Raw genomic sequence first — 20263 nt, forward strand, 5'->3', positions numbered from 1 at the left:
AGGGATCTAGATGGATTGGAGCATTGTGCAGTCATCAACGGCATGACATTTAACAAGTCCAAAGGCCAGATTCTGCACCTGGGATAGAGTAGTACTGTGTATATGTATACATTGGGAGAGGAGTGGCTGGAGAGCAGCCCTGCAGAAAGGGATCTGTGGGTGATGGTTGAAAATACCCTTCTTGCCTGATCAGAGCGTCTGGATGGCAGCAACTCTCTGCTTCACTGGGAAGCACTATTGCAGCATAGGCAGGCACACAACGGCTGTCCAGACAGACATTGTGACCAGACGGAAAAACAGACAGAGCCCACACATCTCAGACAGAGCCATCCAGCACCCCAAGAAGAAAGAGTCCCTTGCTTGCACCACACAGTAACACAGTATTCACAACTTCCTTGCTTTTCTGACCCGGGTGGACAACTACATGCATTTCAGTGAGCGTGTGTGTCATGGTGTAACCCCAGTCAGCAGCTAAGCACCACACAGCCATTCACTCACTGCCCCTCCCTTCCACCCACAGTGCGAAGGGGGATCGAATTGGAAGAGTAAAAGTGACAAAGCTCTTGTGTTAATATGAAAACAGTTTAAGAATTGAAATAAAAAATTAAAATACTAATACTAATACAAAACAAATATAAATGCTAATAATAATTAAAGGAAAGTAACAACAACAACCAAAAGATAACTAAAACCCAAGAAAAGACAAGCGATACAAATGAAAAACAACTGCTCACTATCAAAGGACTGATGCCCAGTCTCTTCCCAAGTAGCATTCTCAGATACCCGGCCACTTCCCACCACTTTATATGCTGAGCATGATGTCATATGCTATGAATTATCCCTTTGGCCAGGTTGGGTCAGCTGTCCTGGCTCTGTCCCCTCCCAACTGCTTATGCACCTCCAGCCTCCTCACTGGCAGGGCATGAGAAGCTGAGAAGTCCTTGACTTAGTGCAAGCACGATTTAGCAACCACTAAAGCATCAGTGTGTTATCAACATTATTCTCATGCTAAATCCAAAACACAGCTACTAGGCTACCAGCTACTAGGAAGAAAATTAACTCTATCCCAGCTGAAACCAGGACAATGGGATTTGTCTGCCTGACTTTGCCATTGCGTTACAGCACAGAATAAGAGGGCCAGGAGCTTGCCTAACAGCAAGTGAGACAAGAACTTGACTGGTGACCCTGGACCTAACCCCACTCTCAAAGCATTTCAGAGCTGAAGAATATTATTTCCTGGGTGAAGGAGGCTTGAGGTCCTTTTGTTTCTTTGTTTGCTTGTTTGTTTGTTTGGAGGGGGAGACAAAATTTCTTCTGACATAGAATTTGGCAGAAATCACTGATGCCAATTGCAAATGCAGATTAACCTGGGAGGAACCATTGCCACATGCTGTAACAGGGATCCCTTCCTATCGTGAGGCATGAATGAAGCCTCTGTATGTGCTGACTCCATGCTAGTTAAAGGAAAGACTATTGAACTGTTCTCCAGAGAGGGTCTCAGGGTTCTCTGGTGCCATGTCCTCTGCAGTAATGGGGCCACGGGGGACATCCTGTTCATCGTGGGTGCCCCCAACCGTGGTGCACTGCTGTGGTGGCAGGCTGGGGAGGATGGGCTTCAGGAACTTGAACTCGCTGTTGCCAGAGCCCGTTGTGAGGCTGATCTCATAGCAATAGGCATGGGGCAAGGTCCCTGCTGTGGCTGCATCAGCCAGGCTGCTCTGCAAGTTGCCAGCACCATAAAGCACGTGCCCTGCCTTCAGCTCCTTTCTCTTGCACACCTTGCGAGTGATGAAGGCTGTCATGGATGCGAGGAAGAGGAGTGAGACAAAGGTCAAGGAAATGATTAAATAGGTTGTCAGGGAGTCACTCTCATCCTCCGTGGCCAGGCTGCTGTGCGGTAGGCGCACGTCTGAGAAGTCATTGAGCAGGAGTGCACTCAGTGACGCAGTGGCTGACAATGGCGGCTTCCCACTGTCTCGCACCACAACAACTAGCTTCTGCTTCACAGCATCCCTCTCTGTCACTGGCCTCTTCAGCCGCACCTCACCGCTTTGGGCACCCACCACAAACAGCCCGGGCTCGGTGGCCTTCAGCAGGTGGTATGAGAGCCACGAGTTCTGTCCCGAGTCTGCATCCACAGCCACCACTTTGGTGATGAGGTACCCTGCCTCAGCTGATACAGGCACCAGCTCGCTGGATGGTGGACCGCTGTCCTGTGATGGGTACAGCACCAGAGGCGCATTGTCATTCTCATCCACCACAACAAGGTGGACGGTGACGTTGGCACTGAGAGGAGGAGATCCGGCATCGGAGGCACTCACCAGCACATCAATCTGCTTCACCTGCTCATAGTCCAGAGGCCGCAGCACAAACACGTGCCCATTCTCAGAGTTCACGGAGATGCAGGAGCAGGGAGGCTGCTCTGTGGGATGGGATGGTGCCAGGAAATATGTCACCTTGGCATTGGGCCCCACATCAGCATCTGCAGCACTGACAGCTCCAACAAGCACCATGGGGACATTGTTCTCATGCACATACATCGTGTATGATGTCTGGTTGAAGGCAGGTGCATTGTCGTTGACATCAGAGATGTCCACCGTGAAGGTCTGGGTGGTTGTGAGAGGAGGTGACCCCGCGTCTGCTGCTGTGACAATGAGGATGTGCCGTGCCGACTCCTCCCTGTCCAGAGCATTGACGGTGACAAGCTCATAGTAGTTCTTATAGGCCAGACGCAGGGAGAACAATAGCTGGTCCTCAAGGGCACAGGAGATCTTCCCATTCGCACCAGAATCCTGGTCCCTGACAGTAAAGAGGGCAACCACTGTTCCAGGGAATGCGTTCTCGGGGAGGGGGCTGTTGAAGGAGTTGACCACCAGCTCAGGTGCATTGTCATTCACGTCCACCACCTCCATCAACACCTTGCAGATAGCTGACAGGCCACCGCCATCTGTGGCCCGCACACTGAGCTCATGATTCTCTGCCACCTCAAAGTCCAGAGGCTTCGTGAGTTTAATTTCACCACTAGTAGGATCAATTGTGAATGCTGAGTTGCTCTGTCCCACTGCTTGCCTGAACTGATAGGTGATGTCCCCATTAACTCCCTCATCCCGATCAATAGCTGTCACTCTAAGGACCACTGAGCCAACAGCCGCATTTTCCAAAACCTGCGCAATGTATCCTTCCTCTGTGAAGACAGGAGCGTTGTCATTTGCATCTAAAATAACAATGTGGATTTGTGTGGTCCCACTCCTGGGAGGAGAGCCCCCATCCATGGCAATGAGACTGAAAACCACCTCTCCTTCCTCCTCTCTGTCTACAGCCTTCTCCAAGACCAGTTCGACATATTTGTCACCCTTACTCCGACTCCCAGAAGAGACGCTAAAGTACTCGTTCCCGGGAGAAATGCTGTAAGCCTGGATGCTGTTGCTGCCAACATCCAGGTCCCAAGCACCCTCCAGAGGGAAACGCGAGCCAGGGTTGCTCGTTTCCGGGATCTTAATAGTAACGCGTTCCTCCGGGAAAATGGGGGAATGGTCATTGATGTCCTCCACGGCCACCTCCACCCGAAAGAACTGCAGCGGGTTTGCCAGCAGGAGCTCGAAGGGGAGCGTGCACGTAGCGGACTGGCCGCACAGCTCCTCCCGGTCCAGCCTCTCGGCCACGACGAGCCGGCCGGTGGCGGGGTCTAAGCGAAAGTGCTGCCGGCCGTCCTCCGAGGCCAGGCGGGCGCCGCGAGCTGCCAGCTGCGCCGGGGACAGCCCCGCGTCCTCCGCCACGTTGGCTACCACGGAGCCGCTCGCCGCCTCCTCGGCTACGGAGTAGCGGATGGGCTCGGAGCGAGCGAGCGGCAGGGAGAGGAAAGCACAGAGACAAAGCACTTGCCTTGCGATCGCCATCTCGGGCCGGCGGACAGCCTCCGTCTCGCGGATCGCCCGCGCACTCCTCCGCGGAGAGCGGCGCCCGGCAGCAGCGCGGCGGGGCGGCGGTCGGGCGGCCTCCCTCTCGCCGACTCCGGATGGCGGCACGGAGCGCGGCCGCCCTGGCCCGGCAGCCGCTGGCACGGGGCACCGCTCGCCGCCGCTCGCCGCTGTTGCCCGGCTCGGCTCGGCTGGGCTGGGCTGTGTAGCGGCGGGTTGGGCTGGGCCGCCTCCCCGCCCGCAGCCGCTCGGCGCCGCCTTGGCCGGGAGCACCACCCTGCGGCCCGCGGCGGGACTGCGCCCGCCGCCGCCCGCTGCCCGCGCTGCCGCCTCGCACCGGCACTCGGGCCCGCGCGCACACGCGCGGCTCCGGCCGCTCGCCCGCCTCGGGGCTCCGCGGAAGGACGCCCGCACAAGGCGCCGGCGAGGGAATCGCAGCGCAGGAGCGCCGGGAGTCCTGCGGGGCCGACGCTTGACTCCGAGCACACGGGCAGCGCCGGCAGCTGCCCCGTCTCTTCCCCCGATCCCTGTTGCCCAGCGCTCGTAAATATTTCTTCACGAAAAGGATTGTCAAGCCTTACCACTGGCCGCCCACGGAAGCGCCCAGCGTCCGTGGACGTGGTGCTTAGGGACAGGGTTCAGTGGTGGACTTGGTAATGTAAGCTTAACAGATGGACTCGATGGTCTCAAGGGTCTTCTCCAACCTAAATGATTCCATGATGCTACTCGGGCTAACTGGATAGTGCAGCATTCATGTCTTGACCTACAACAGTCTTCGCTACACCAGCCTCCGGTGTTAACTTTTTTATCTGGTCCCTGTGGAAGGGATGGATGAAATCTTCTACATTTCCTGATATCAAAGCCTCTCCCCGATAGCAGATTTCACTCAGTAATTGCCCATGTCCTCTTGTGCCCGCAAATACTTCCCGGCAGGAACATGTATGCTGTCTTTGTGCCATCCATCTTCTGAAACTCCTACACCTTTAAGGTCACAAACACTTTGTGCTCAAACACCTCACAGCTGCCATCCACAGGTGACGCTCTAGGGAAAATGGGATAGGTCACTCCCCCACCTCACTCCTTTGCAGAAGCTTTTGCTCACACTCTTATGGTAGGGGCTGCTTTCCTGTGACCTGGATCTAAGTAGGCCCTGTGGCAACCAGAAGCTCAGTGCCCCAAAGATCCATGCAGGACTGCCAGCAAAGCCCTGCTCCCCACAGTATCACTGAATGCGGTTTAGGCTTCATCTCCAAATGGAAGAATTGCACCCACTCAGACGTACATCAGGCAAGGGACAAAATGAGAAAAAAAAATTGCAGCCTTTTGAAAAACTTTGACAGACCTTTCCCAGAAAAAAACCCAACTCAACAAAGACTACTGTCTTCACACAAGGCATTCCAGAGTTCTCTTTATTTCATTTTTACACACAAGAGTATCCCTGTTTACAATGGTACAGTTTATAACTCAAGCACAACACAGTGTCAGGGTTTCCAAATATTCTGTGCCACACTGCTTTCATTCAAGCAATCTCATATTATACATGGAGTGACAGTCCTTCTTAAGAGGAAGAGGTAAGACAATGCCCAAACACAGTTCACAAAGTAGAAGGAGAAAGGGCAGAAAGCAGAATGCAAATGCTCTAACACAAACCCAGGAAATCCTAGTGGGACAGATTTCCCCTCCCATCAAGAAGCCTCTGAACTCAGGAACAAAGATCAGAGAAAACTCAATGGGCTTTTTCCAAGTTCATCTCAATTCTACCTTCAGACAAAGTCCTTTGAAGCAACTTGTGCAGTTTCCTTACAATGCACCCAAAGGCAATGAGCATGTTTTCACAACTCTGAACAGTTACAGTCTACAAGCAAGCAATTCCACTGTGTCAACAGTCAAGCAAACAGGGCAGAAGACCAGCTTGGCCAAACAGGGAGCTCCTGCTGGAGCTCAAGAGGAAAAAGAAATTGTGTGATCTCGGGAAGCAAGGTCAGGCTTTGCAGGAAGACTGCAGAGCTGAGGTTTGTTTATGCAGGGAGAAGACACGAATGCACAAAGCACAATTAGAGTGGAAACTGGCCAGCGTTGTGTCAGACAACATGCAAGGCTTTTTAAAGTATGTCAATATCAAGAGGAGGTCTAAAGAAAACATGAGACTGATACTTGTTGAAGACAGTAACCTGACCGACAGGGATGAAGAAGAAGAGGAGGCATTCAATGCTTCTCTTGCCTCAATCTTTAATACTGCAAATGAACTTTGGGCTGCCCAGTCCACTGAGTCAGAGGACCACGAATGCAGGAACAGTGACTTTCCATTGGTGGACACAGAAATTGTCAGGAATTGGATGCATCAGCGGAATGTTCACAAGTCCATGGCGCCTGATGGGATTCGTCCCAGAGTACTGAAGGTGCTAGTTCATGTTACAGCAAGACACCACTTGATCAGCTGCCAAAGGCCTTGGGAGACTGGGGAGGGGTCCCTGTTGACTGGAAGCTAGACAATGTTCTTCCAGTTTACAAGAAGGGCAAGAGGGAAGACCCAGGAAACTACTGACATGTTAGTCCAACCTCAGACCCTGAGAAAATTATGAAGATGATACTGAGTACTACTGAAAGGCATTGAAAGAACAATGCAATCATCAGGCGCAGTCAACATGGGTTCACCAAGGGAAAGTCCTGTTTAATTGCTTTGATGTCATAAAATCATAGAATGGTTTGATTTCGAAGGCACCTTAAAGATCATCTAGATCCACCACTCCTGCCATGGGCAGGGACACCTCCCACTAGACCAGGTTGCTCAAAGCCCCATCCAGCCTGGTCTTGAAAACTTACAGGGAAGGGGTATCCACAACTTCCCTGGGAAACCTGTTCCAGTGTCTCATCGCCCTCACAGTAAAGAATTTCTTCCTAATATCTAATCTATATCTCCCCTCTTTCAGTTTAAAACCATTCCCCTTTTTCCTATTGCTACACTCCTTAATAAAGAGTCCCTTCCCATCTTTGCTGGAGGCCTCCTTTACATACTGGAAGGCTTCTATAAGGTCTCCCTGAAGCCTTCTCCTCTCCAGGCTGAACAACCCCAACCCTCTTAGTCTGTCTTCATAGGAAAGGTGCTCCAGTGCTCTGGCCATCCTCATGGCCCTCCTCTGGACTCACTCCAACAGGTCCACACTCTTCTATTATAAGGTCACCTGCCCCGTGCATGAAGGAAGGCTGTGGATGTAGTTTTCCTGGATTCTTGTGTGACTGTAGATATCATCCCTTGGAGAATTCTTCTGGACATGTCGTTCAACTGTGAGATGAGCGGGTTCACTATCAGCAGGGTGAAGAACCAGCTGAAGGGCAGGGCTCTAAGGGTTGCAGTGAATAGGGGAGCAACGTCTGGCAGGTGACATGTCACCAGCGGTGTTCCTCAGGGTTCAATTCTAGGGCCAGTCCTGTTCAATACTATTTTCAGTGATCTGGGTGCAGGAGTTGAAGGTACCATTAGCAACTTTGCTGATGATACCAAACAGGAAGGTGCTGCTCCCTCTCTGAAGGAAAAAGAGGCCTTGCAGAGGGATCTAGATGGATTGGAGCATTGTGCAGTCATCAACGGCATGACATTTAACAAGTCCAAAGGCCAGATTCTGCACCTGGGATAGAGTAGTACTGTGTATATGTATACATTGGGAGAGGAGTGGCTGGAGAGCAGCCCTGCAGAAAGGGATCTGTGGGTGATGGTTGAAAATACCCTTCTTGCCTGATCAGAGCGTCTGGATGGCAGCAACTCTCTGCTTCACTGGGAAGCACTATTGCAGCATAGGCAGGCACACAACGGCTGTCCAGACAGACATTGTGACCAGACGGAAAAACAGACAGAGCCCACACATCTCAGACAGAGCCATCCAGCACCCCAAGAAGAAAGAGTCCCTTGCTTGCACCACACAGTAACACAGTATTCACAACTTCCTTGCTTTTCTGACCCGGGTGGACAACTACATGCATTTCAGTGAGCGTGTGTGTCGTGGTGTAACCCCAGTCAGCAGCTAAGCACCACACAGCCATTCACTCACTGCCCCTCCCTTCCACCCACAGTGCGAAGGGGGATCGAATTGGAAGAGTAAAAGTGACAAAGCTCTTGTGTTAATATGAAAACAGTTTAAGAATTGAAATAAAAAATTAAAATACTAATACTAATACAAAACAAATATAAATGCTAATAATAATTAAAGGAAAGTAACAACAACAACCAAAAGATAACTAAAACCCAAGAAAAGACAAGCGATACAAATGAAAAACAACTGCTCACTATCAAAGGACTGATGCCCAGTCTCTTCCCAAGTAGCATTCTCAGATACCCGGCCACTTCCCACCACTTTATATGCTGAGCATGATGTCATATGCTATGAATTATCCCTTTGGCCAGGTTGGGTCAGCTGTCCTGGCTCTGTCCCCTCCCAACTGCTTATGCACCTCCAGCCTCCTCACTGGCAGGGCATGAGAAGCTGAGAAGTCCTTGACTTAGTGCAAGCACGATTTAGCAACCACTAAAGCATCAGTGTGTTATCAACATTATTCTCATGCTAAATCCAAAACACAGCTACTAGGCTACCAGCTACTAGGAAGAAAATTAACTCTATCCCAGCTGAAACCAGGACAATGGGATTTGTCTGCCTGACTTTGCCATTGCGTTACAGCACAGAATAAGAGGGCCAGGAGCTTGCCTAACAGCAAGTGAGACAAGAACTTGACTGGTGACCCTGGACCTAACCCCACTCTCAAAGCATTTCAGAGCTGAAGAATATTATTTCCTGGGTGAAGGAGGCTTGAGGTCCTTTTGTTTCTTTGTTTGCTTGTTTGTTTGTTTGGAGGGGGAGACAAAATTTCTTCTGACATAGAATTTGGCAGAAATCACTGATGCCAATTGCAAATGCAGATTAACCTGGGAGGAACCATTGCCACATGCTGTAACAGGGATCCCTTCCTATCGTGAGGCATGAATGAAGCCTCTGTATGTGCTGACTCCATGCTAGTTAAAGGAAAGACTATTGAACTGTTCTCCAGAGAGGGTCTCAGGGTTCTCTGGTGCCATGTCCTCTGCAGTAATGGGGCCACGGGGGAAATCCTGTTCATCGTGGGTGCCCCCAACCGTGGTGCACTGCTGTGGTGGCAGGCTGGGGAGGATGGGCTTCAGGAACTTGAACTCGCTGTTGCCAGAGCCCGTTGTGAGGCTGATCTCATAGCAATAGGCATGGGGCAAGGTCCCTGCTGTGGCTGCATCAGCCAGGCTGCTCTGCAAGTTGCCAGCACCATAAAGCACGTGCCCTGCCTTCAGCTCCTTTCTCTTGCACACCTTGCGAGTGATGAAGGCTGTCATGGATGCGAGGAAGAGGAGTGAGACAAAGGTCAAGGAAATGATTAAATAGGTTGTCAGGGAGTCACTCTCATCCTCCGTGGCCAGGCTGCTGTGCGGTAGGCGCACGTCTGAGAAGTCATTGAGCAGGAGTGCACTCAGTGACGCAGTGGCTGACAATGGCGGCTTCCCACTGTCTCGCACCACAACAACTAGCTTCTGCTTCACAGCATCCCTCTCTGTCACTGGCCTCTTCAGCCGCACCTCACCGCTTTGGGCACCCACCACAAACAGCCCGGGCTCGGTGGCCTTCAGCAAGTGGTATGAGAGCCACGAGTTCTGTCCCGAGTCTGCATCCACAGCCACCACTTTGGTGATGAGGTACCCTGCCTCAGCTGATACAGGCACCAGCTCGCTGGATGGTGGACCGCTGTCCTGTGATGGGTACAGCACCAGAGGCGCATTGTCATTCTCATCCACCACAACAAGGTGGACGGTGACGTTGGCACTGAGAGGAGGAGATCCGGCATCGGAGGCACTCACCAGCACATCAATCTGCTTCACCTGCTCATAGTCCAGAGGCCGCAGCACAAACACGTGCCCATTCTCAGAGTTCACGGAGATGCAGGAGCAGGGAGGCTGCTCTGTGGGATGGGATGGTGCCAGGAAATATGACACCTTGGCATTGGGCCCCACATCAGCATCTGCAGCACTGACAGCTCCAACAAGCACCATGGGGACATTGTTCTCATGCACATACATCGTGTATGATGTCTGGTTGAAGGCAGGTGCATTGTCGTTGACATCAGAGATGTCCACCGTGAAGGTCTGGGTGGTTGTGAGAGGAGGTGACCCCGCGTCTGCTGCTGTGACAACGAGGATGTGCCGTGCCGACTCCTCCCTGTCCAGAGCATTGACGGTGACAAGCTCATAGTAGTTCTTATAGGCCAGACGCAGGGAGAACAATAGCTGGTCCTCAAGGGCACAGGAGATCTTCCCATTCGCACCAGAATCCTGGTCCCTGACAGTAAAGAGGGCAACCACTGTTCCAGGGAATGCGTTCTCGGGGAGGGGGCTGTTGAAGGAGTTGACCACCAGCTCAGGTGCATTGTCATTCACGTCCACCACCTCCATCAACACCTTGCAGATAGCTGACAGGCCACCGCCATCTGTGGCCCGCACACTGAGCTCATGATTCTCTGCCACCTCAAAGTCCAGAGGCTTCGTGAGTTTAATTTCACCACTAGTAGGATCAATTGTGAATGCTGAGTTGCTCTGTCCCACTGCTTGCCTGAACTGATAGGTGATGTCCCCATTAACTCCCTCATCCCGATCAATAGCTGTCACTCTAAGGACCACTGAGCCAACAGCCGCATTTTCCAAAACCTGCGCAATGTATCCTTCCTCTGTGAAGACAGGAGCGTTGTCATTTGCATCTAAAATAACAATGTGGATTTGTGTGGTCCCACTCCTGGGAGGAGAGCCCCCATCCATGGCAATGAGACTGAAAACCACCTCTCCTTCCTCCTCTCTGTCTAGAGCCTTCTCCAAGACCAGTTCGACATATTTGTCACCCTTACTCCGACTCCCAGAAGAGACGCTAAAGTACTCGTTCCCGGGAGAAATGCTGTAAGCCTGGATGCTGTTGCTGCCAACATCCAGGTCCCAAGCACCCTCCAGAGGGAAACGCGAGCCAGGGTTGCTCGTTTCCGGGATCTTAATAGTAACGCGTTCCTCCGGGAAAATGGGGGAATGGTCATTGATGTCCTCCACGGCCACCTCCACCCGAAAGAACTGCAGCGGGTTTGCCAGCAGGAGCTCGAAGGGGAGCGTGCACGTAGCGGACTGGCCGCACAGCTCCTCCCGGTCCAGCCTCTCGGCCACGACGAGCCGGCCGGTGGCGGGGTCTAAGCGAAAGTGCTGCCGGCCGTCCTCCGAGGCCAGGCGGGCGCCGCGAGCTGCCAGCTGCGCCGGGGACAGCCCCGCGTCCTCCGCCACGTTGGCTACCACGGAGCCGCTCGCCGCCTCCTCGGCTACGGAGTAGCGGATGGGCTCGGAGCGAGCGAGCGGCAGGGAGAGGAAAGCACAGAGACAAAGCACTTGCCTTGCGATCGCCATCTCGGGCCGGCGGACAGCCTCCGTCTCGCGGATCGCCCGCGCACTCCTCCGCGGAGAGCGGCGCCCGGCAGCAGCGCGGCGGGGCGGCGGTCGGGCGGCCTCCCTCTCGCCGACTCCGGATGGCGGCACGGAGCGCGGCCGCCCTGGCCCGGCAGCCGCTGGCACGGGGCACCGCTCGCCGCCGCTCGCCGCTGTTGCCCGGCTCGGCTCGGCTGGGCTGGGCTGTGTAGCGGCGGGTTGGGCTGGGCCGCCTCCCCGCCCGCAGCCGCTCGGCGCCGCCTTGGCCGGGAGCACCACCCTGCGGCCCGCGGCGGGACTGCGCCCGCCGCCGCCCGCTGCCCGCGCTGCCGCCTCGCACCGGCACACGGGCCCGCGCGCACACGCGCGGCTCCGGCCGCTCGCCCGCCTCGGGGCTCCGCGGAAGGACGCCCGCACAAGGCGCCGGCGAGGGAATCGCAGCGCAGGAGCGCCGGGAGTCCTGCGGGGCCGACGCTTGACTCCGAGCACACGGGCAGCGCCGGCAGCTGCCCCGTCTCTTCCCCCGATCCCTGTTGCCCAGCGCTCGTAAATATTTCTTCACGAAAAGGATTGTCAAGCCTTACCACTGGCCGCCCACGGAAGCGCCCAGCGTCCGTGGACGTGGTGCTTAGGGACAGGGTTCAGTGGTGGACTTGGTAATGTAAGCTTAACAGATGGACTCGATGGTCTCAAGGGTCTTCTCCAACCTAAATGATTCCATGATGCTACTCGGGCTAACTGGATAGTGCAGCATTCATGTCTTGACCTACAACAGTCTTCGCTACACCAGCCTCCGGTGTTAACTTTTTTATCTGGTCCCTGTGGAAGGGATGGATGAAATCTTCTACATTTCCTGATATCAAAGCCTCTCCCCGATAGCAGATTTCACTCAGTAATTGCCCATGTCCTCTTGTGCCCGCAAATACTTCCCGGCAGGAACATGTATGCTGTCTTTGTGCCATCCATCTTCTGAAACTCCTACACCTTTAAGGTCACAAACACTTTGTGCTCAAACACCTCACAGCTGCCATCCACAGGTGACGCTCTAGGGAAAATGGGATAGGTCACTCCCCCACCTCACTCCTTTGCAGAAGCTTTTGCTCACACTCTTATGGTAGGGGCTGCTTTCCTGTGACCTGGATCTAAGTAGGCCCTGTGGCAACCAGAAGCTCAGTGCCCCAAAGATCCATGCAGGACTGCCAGCAAAGCCCTGCTCCCCACAGTATCACTGAATGCGGTTTAGGCTTCATCTCCAAATGGAAGAATTGCACCCACTCAGACGTACATCAGGCAAGGGACAAAATGAGAAAAAAAAATTGCAGCCTTTTGAAAAACTTTGACAGACCTTTCCCAGAAAAAAACCCAACTCAACAAAGACTACTGTCTTCACACAAGGCATTCCAGAGTTCTCTTTATTTCATTTTTACACACAAGAGTATCCCTGTTTACAATGGTACAGTTTATAACTCAAGCACAACACAGTGTCAGGGTTTCCAAATATTCTGTGCCACACTGCTTTCATTCAAGCAATCTCATATTATACATGGAGTGACAGTCCTTCTTAAGAGGAAGAGGTAAGACAATGCCCAAACACAGTTCACAAAGTAGAAGGAGAAAGGGCAGAAAGCAGAATGCAAATACTCTAACACAAACCCAGGAAATCCTAGTGGGACAGATTTCCCCTCCCATCAAGAAGCCTCTGAACTCAGGAACAAAGATCAGAGAAAACTCAATGGGCTTTTTCCAAGTTCATCTCAATTCTACCTTCAGACAAAGTCCTTTGAAGCAACTTGTGCAGTTTCCTTACAATGCACCCAAAGGCAATGAGCATGTTTTCACAACTCTGAACAGTTACAGTCTACAAGCAAGCAATTCCACTGTGTCAACAGTCAAGCAAACAGGGCAGAAGACCAGCTTGGCCAAAGAGGGAGCTCCTGCTGGAGCTCAAGAGGAAAAAGAAATTGTGTGATCTCGGGAAGCAAGGTCAGGCTTTGCAGGAAGACTGCAGAGCTGAGGTTTGTTTATGCAGGGAGAAGACACGAATGCACAAAGCACAATTAGAGTGGAAACTGGCCAGCGTTGTGTCAGACAACATGCAAGGCTTTTTAAAGTATGTCAATATCAAGAGGAGGTCTAAAGAAAACATGAGACTGATACTTGTTGAAGACGGTAACCTGACCGACAGGGATGTAGAAGAAGAGGAGGCATTGAATGCTTCTCTTGCCTCAATCTTTAATACTCCTAATCAACTTTCGGCTGCCCAGTCCACTGAGTCAGAGGTCCACGAATGCAGGAATAATGTCTTTCCATTGGTGGATGCTGTATTGTCAGGAATTGGATGCATCAGCAGAATGTTCACAAGCCCGTGGCGCCTGATGGGATTTGTCCCAGAGTACTGAAGGAGCTAGTTCATGTTACAGCAAGACACCACTTGATCAGCTGCCAAAGGCCTTGGGAGACTGGGGAGGGGTCCCTGCTGACTGGAAGCTAGACAATGTTCTTCCAATTTACAAGAAGGGCAAGAGGGAAGACCCAGGAAACTACTGACATGATAGTCTAACCTCAGACCCTGGGAAAATTATAGATTAAAGATGATACTGAGTACTACTGAAAGGCATTGAAAGAACAATGCAATCATCAGGCGCAGTCAACATGGGTTCACCAAGGGAAAGTCCTGTTTAATTGCTTTGATGTCATAAAATCATAGAATGGTTTGATTTCGAAGGCACCTTAAAGATCATCTAGATCCACCACTCCTGCCATGGGCAGGGACACCTCCCACTAGACCAGGTTGCTCAAAGCCCCATCCAGCCTGGTCTTGAAAACTTACAGGGAAGGGGTATCCACAACTTCCCTGGGAAACCTGTTCCAGTGTCTCATCCCCCTCACAGTAAAGAATGTCTTCCTAATATCTAATCTATATCTCCCCTCTTTCAGTTTAAAACCATTCCCCTTTTTCCTACTGCTACACTCCTTAATAAAGAGTCCCTTCCCATCTTTGCTGGAGGCCTCCTTTACATACTGGAAGGCTTCTATAAGGTCTCCCTGAAGCCTTCTCCTCTCCAGGCTGAACAACCCCAACTCTCTCAGTTTCTCTTCATAGGAAAGGTGCTCCAGTGCTCTGGTCATCCTCATGGCCCTCCTCTGGACTCACTCCAACAGGTCCACACTCTTCTGTTATGAGGTCACCTGTCCCGTGCGTGAAGGAAGGCTGTGGATGTAGTTTTCCTGGATTCTTGTGTGACTGTAGATATCATCCCTTGGAGAATTCTTCTGGACATGTCGTTCAACTGTGAGATGAGCGGGTTCACTATCAGCAGGGTGAAGAACCAGCTGAAGGGCAGGGCTCTAAGGGTTGCAGTGAATAGGGGAGCAACGTCTGGCGGGTGACATGTCACCAGCGGTGTTCCTCAGGGTTCAATTCTAGGGCCAGTCCTGTTCAATACTATTTTCAGTGATCTGGGTGCAGGAGTTGAAGGTACCATTAGCAACTTTGCTGATGATACCAAACAGAAAGGTGCTGCTCCCTCTCTGAAGGAAAAAGAGGCCTTGCAGAGGGATCTAGATGGATTGGAGCATTGTGCAGTCATCAACGGCATGACATTTAACAAGTCCAAAGGCCAGATTCTGCACCTGGGATAGAGTAGTACTGTGTATATGTATACATTGGGAGAGGAGTGGCTGGAGAGCAGCCCTGCAGAAAGGGATCTGTGGGTGATGGTTGAAAATACCCTTCTTGCCTGATCAGAGCGTCTGGATGGCAGCAACTCCCTGCTTCACTGGGAAGCACTATTGCAGCATAGGCAGGCACACAACGGCTGTCCAGACAGACATTGTGACCAGACGGAAAAACAGACAGAGCCCACACATCTCAGACAGAGCCATCCAGCACCCCGAGAAGAAAGAGTCCCTTGCTTGCACCACATTGTAACACAGTACTCACAATTTCCTTGATTTTCTGGCCTGGGTGGACAACTACATGCATTTCAGTGAGCGTGTGTGTCGTGGTGTAACCCCAGTCAGCAGCTAAGCACCACACAGCCATTCACTCACTGCCTCTCCCCTCCCCCCACGGTGGAAAGGGGGATCGAATTGGAAGAGTAAAAGTGAAAAAACTCTTGTGTTAATATGAAAACAGTTTAAGAATTGAAATAAAATATTAAAATACTAAAACTAATACCAAAACTAATGCTAATAATAATAACAGGAAAATAACAACAACAACAACCAAAAGATAACTAAAACCCAAGAAAAGACAAGTGATACAAATGAAAAACAACTGCTCACTGTCAAAGGACTGATGCCCAGTCTCTTCCCGAGTAGCATTCTCAGATGCCCGGCCACTTCCCACCACTATATATGCTGAGCATGATGTCATATGCTATGAATTATCCCTTTGGCCAGTTTGGGTCAGCTGTCCTGGCTCTGTCCCCTCACAACTGCTTATGCACCTCCAGCCTCCTCACTGGCAGGGCTTGAGAAGCTGAAATGTCCTTGACTTAGTGCAAGCACGATTTAGCAACCACTAAAGCATCAGTGTGTTATCAACATTATTCTCATGCTAAATCCAAAACACAGCTACTAGGCTACCAGCTACTAGGAAGAAAATTAACTCTATCCCAGCTGAAACCAGGACAATGGGATTTGTCTGCCTGACTTTGCCATTGCGTTACAGCACAGAATAAGAGGGCCAGGAGCTTGCCTAACAGCAAGTGAGACAAGAACTTGACTGGTGACCCTGGACCTAACCCCACTCGCAAAGCATTTCACAGATGAAGAATATTATTTCCTGGGTGAAGGAGGCTTGAGGTCCTTTTGTTTCTTTGTTTGCTTGTTTGTTTGTTTGGAGGGGGAGACAAAATTTCTTCTGACATAGAATTTGGCAGAAATCACTGACGCCAATTGCAAATGCAGATTAACTTGGGAGGAACCATTGCCACATGCTGTAACAGGGATCCCTTCCTATCGTGAGGCATGAATGAAGCCTCTGTATGTGCTGACTCCATGCTAGTTAAAGGAAAGACTATTGAACTGTTCTCCAGAGAGGGTCTCAGGGTTCTCTGGTGCCATGTCCCCTGCAGTAATGGGGCCACGGGGGACATCCTGTTCATCGTGGGTGCCCCCAACCGTGGTGCACTGCTGTGGTGGCAGGCTGGGGAGGATGGGCTTCAGGAACTTGAACTCGCTGTTGCCAGAGCCCGTTGTGAGGCTGATCTCATAGCAATAGGCATGGGGTAAGGTCCCTGCTGTGGCTGCATCAGCCAGGCTGCTCTGCAAGTTGCCAGCACCATAAAGCACGTGCCCTGCCTTCAGCTCCTTTCTCTTGCACACCTTGCGAGTGATGAAGGCTGTCATGGATGCGAGGAAGAGGAGTGAGACAAAGGTCAACGAAATGATTAAATAGGTTGTCAGGGAGCCACTCTCGTCCTCCGTGGCCAGGCTGCTGTGAGGTAGGTGCACGTCTGAGAAGTCATTGAGAAGGAGGGCGTTCAGTGCCGCAGTGGCTGACAGCGGTGGCTTCCCATTGTCTCGCACCACAACAACTAGCTTCTGCTTCACAGCATCCCTCTCTGTCACTGGCCTCTTCAGCCGCACCTCACCGCTTTGGGCACCCACCACAAACAGCCCGGGCTCGGTGGCCTTCAGCAGGTGGTATGAGAGCCACGAGTTCTGTCCCGAGTCTGCATCCACAGCCACCACTTTGGTGATGAGGTACCCTGCCTCAGCTGATACAGGCACCAGCTCGCTGGATGGTGGACCGCTGTCCTGTGATGGGTACAGCACCAGAGGCGCATTGTCATTCTCATCCACCACAACAAGGTGGACGGTGACGTTGGCACTGAGAGGAGGAGATCCCGCATCACAGGCACTCACCAAGACATCAATCTGCTTCACCTGCTCATAGTCCAGAGGCCGCAGCACAAACACGTGCCCATTCTCAGAGTTCACGGAGATGCAGGAGCAGGGAGGCTGCTCTGTGGGATGGGACGGTGCCAGGAAATATGACACCTTGGCATTGGGCCCCATATCAGCATCTGCAGCACTGACAGCTCCAACAACCACCATGGGGACATTGTTCTCACGCACATACATCGTGTATGATGTCTGGTGGAAGGCAGGTGCATTGTCGTTGACATCGGAGATGTCCACCGTGAAGGTCTGGGTGGTTGTGAGAGGAGGTGACCCCGCGTCTGCTGCTGTGACAACGAGGATGTGCCGTGCCATCTCCTCCCTGTCCAGAGCATTGACAGTGACAAGCTCATAGTAGTTCTTATAGGCCAGACGCAGGGAGAACAATAGCTGATCCTCAAGGGCACAGGAGATCTTCCCATTCGCACCAGAATCCCGGTCCCTGACAGTAAAGAGGGCAACCACTGTCCCAGGGAATGTGTTCTCGGGGAGGGGGCTGTTGAAGGAACTTACCACCAGCTCAGGTGCATTGTCATTCACGTCCACCACCTCCACCAACACCTTGCAGATTGCTGACAGGCCACCGCCATCCGTGGCCCGCACACTGAGCTCATGATTCTCTGCCACCTCAAAGTCCAGAGGCTTCGTGAGTTTAATTTCACCACTAGTAGAATCAATTGTGAATGCTGAGTTGCTCTGGCCCACCCCTTCACTGAACTGATAGGTGATGTCCCCATTAACTCCCACGTCCTGATCAGTTGCCACCACTCTGAGAACAACAGAGCCCACAGGCACATTTTCCAAAACCAGCCCAACATACAGCTTCTGTGTGAAGACAGGAGAGTTGTCATTTACATCTAGAATAACAATGTGGATTTGTGTGGTCCCACTCCTGGGAGGAGAGCCCCCGTCCATGGCAATGAGACTGAAAACCACCTCTCCTTCCTCCTCTCTGTCTAGAGCCTTCTCCAAGACCAGTTCAACATATTTGTCGTCCTCACTCTGACTTGCAAAGGAGACACTGAAGTACTCGTTCTCGGGAGAAATGCTGTAAGCCTGGATGCTGTTGCTGCCAACATCCAGGTCCCGAGCACCCTCCAGAGGGAAACGCGAGCCAGGGTTGCTCGTTTCCGGGATCTTAAAAACTACTTGTTCCACTGGGAATACGGGGGAATGGTCATTGATGTCCTCCACGGCCACCTCCACCCGAAAGAACTGCAGCGGGTTTGCCAGCAGGAGCTCGAAGGGGAGCGTGCACGTAGCGGACTGGCCGCACAGCTCCTCCCGGTCCAGCCTCTCGGCCACGACGAGCCGGCCGGTGGCGGGGTCTAAGCGAAAGTGCTGCCGGCCGTCCTCCGAGGCCAGGCGGGCGCCGCGAGCTGCCAGCTGCGCCGGGGACAGCCCCGCGTCCTCCGCCACGTTGGCTACCACGGAGCCGCTCGCCGCCTCCTCGGCTACGGAGTAGCGGATGGGCTCGGAGCGAGCGAGCGGCAGGGAGAGGAAAGCACAGAGACAAAGCACTTGCCTTGCGATCGCCATCTCGGGCCGGCGGACAGCCTCCGTCTCGCGGATCGCCCGCGCACTCCTCCGCGGAGAGCGGCGCCCGGCAGCAGCGCGGCGGGGCGGCGGTCGGGCGGCCTCCCTCTCACCGACTCCGGATGGCGGCACGGAGCGCGGCCGCCCTGGCCCGGCAGCCGCTGGCACGGGGCACCGCTCGCCGCCGCTCGCCGCTGTTGCCCGGCTCGGCTCGGCTGGGCTGGGCTGTGTAGCGGCGGGTTGGGCTGGGCCGCCTCCCCGCCCGCAGCCGCTCGGCGCCGCCTTGGCCGGGAGCACCACCCTGCGGCCCGCGGCGGGACTGCGCCCGCCGCCGCCCGCTGCCCGCGCTGCCGCCTCGCACCGGCACTCGGGCCCGCGCGCACACGCGCGGCTCCGGCCGCTCGCCCGCCTCGGGGCTCCGCGGAAGGACGCCCGCACAAGGCGCCGGCGAGGGAATCGCAGCGCAGGAGCGCCGGGAGTCCTGCGGGGCCGACGCTTGACTCCGAGCACACGGGCAGCGCCGGCAGCTGCCCCGTCTCTTCCCCCGATCCCTGTTGCCCAGCGCTCGTAAATATTTCTTCACGAAAAGGATTGTCAAGCCTTACCACTGGCCGCCCACGGAAGCGCCCAGCGTCCGTGGACGTGGTGCTTAGGGACAGGGTTCAGTGGTGGACTTGGTAATGTAAGCTTAACAGATGGACTCGATGGTCTCAAGGGTCTTCTCCAACCTAAATGATTCCATGATGCTACTCGGGCTAACTGGATAGTGCAGCATTCATGTCTTGACCTACAACAGTCTTCGCTACACCAGCCTCCGGTGTTAACTTTTTTATCTGGTCCCTGTGGAAGGGATGGATGAAATCTTCTACATTTCCTGATATCAAAGCCTCTCCCCGATAGCAGATTTCACTCAGTAATTGCCCATGTCCTCTTGTGCCCGCAAATACTTCCCGGCAGGAACATGTATGCTGTCTTTGTGCCATCCATCTTCTGAAACTCCTACACCTTTAAGGTCACAAACACTTTGTGCTCAAACACCTCACAGCTGCCATCCACAGGTGACGCTCTAGGGAAAATGGGATAGGTCACTCCCCCACCTCACTCCTTTGCAGAAGCTTTTGCTCACACTCTTATGGTAGGGGCTGCTTTCCTGTGACCTGGATCTAAGTAGGCCCTGTGGCAACCAGAAGCTCAGTGCCCCAAAGATCCATGCAGGACTGCCAGCAAAGCCCTGCTCCCCACAGTATCACTGAATGCGGTTTAGGCTTCATCTCCAAATGGAAGAATTGCACCCACTCAGACGTACATCAGGCAAGGGACAAAATGAGAAAAAAAAATTGCAGCCTTTTGAAAAACTTTGACAGACCTTTCCCAGAAAAAAACCCAACTCAACAAAGACTACTGTCTTCACACAAGGCATTCCAGAGTTCTCTTTATT

At 53.0% G+C, this 20263-nt stretch overlaps 3 protein-coding genes across 3 annotated transcripts; all 3 read right to left on the minus strand.

Annotated features, from left to right (window-relative positions):
- Positions 1–961: 961 nt before the first annotated feature.
- LOC128916085 (protocadherin beta-15-like) lies at positions 962–4096 on the minus strand. The gene has a single exon (XM_054217317.1). It carries the CDS (start codon positions 3894–3896, stop codon positions 1455–1457), a length of 2442 nt encoding a protein of 813 aa, XP_054073292.1. The 5' UTR covers positions 3897–4096; the 3' UTR covers positions 962–1454.
- Positions 4097–8426: 4330 nt separating this feature from the next.
- LOC128916083 (protocadherin beta-15-like) lies at positions 8427–11562 on the minus strand. The gene has a single exon (XM_054217314.1). It carries the CDS (start codon positions 11359–11361, stop codon positions 8920–8922), a length of 2442 nt encoding a protein of 813 aa, XP_054073289.1. The 5' UTR covers positions 11362–11562; the 3' UTR covers positions 8427–8919.
- Positions 11563–13121: 1559 nt separating this feature from the next.
- LOC128916353 (protocadherin beta-15-like) lies at positions 13122–18942 on the minus strand. Its single transcript, XM_054217853.1, has one exon. It carries the CDS (start codon positions 18826–18828, stop codon positions 16387–16389), a length of 2442 nt encoding a protein of 813 aa, XP_054073828.1. The 5' UTR covers positions 18829–18942; the 3' UTR covers positions 13122–16386.
- Between the last annotated feature and the right edge of the window lie 1321 nt (positions 18943–20263).

Source organism: Rissa tridactyla, chromosome 11 (genome assembly GCF_028500815.1).
Source record: "Rissa tridactyla isolate bRisTri1 chromosome 11, bRisTri1.patW.cur.20221130, whole genome shotgun sequence".
In the NCBI taxonomy this organism is placed as follows: Eukaryota; Metazoa; Chordata; class Aves; order Charadriiformes; family Laridae; genus Rissa; species Rissa tridactyla.

Coding starts and splice junctions, on each gene's coding strand:
- LOC128916085 (XM_054217317.1), bottom strand. CDS start 3,896: ATGGCGATCGCAAGGCAAGTGCTTTGTCTCTGTGCTTTCCTCTCCCTG.
- LOC128916083 (XM_054217314.1), bottom strand. CDS start 11,361: ATGGCGATCGCAAGGCAAGTGCTTTGTCTCTGTGCTTTCCTCTCCCTG.
- LOC128916353 (XM_054217853.1), bottom strand. CDS start 18,828: ATGGCGATCGCAAGGCAAGTGCTTTGTCTCTGTGCTTTCCTCTCCCTG.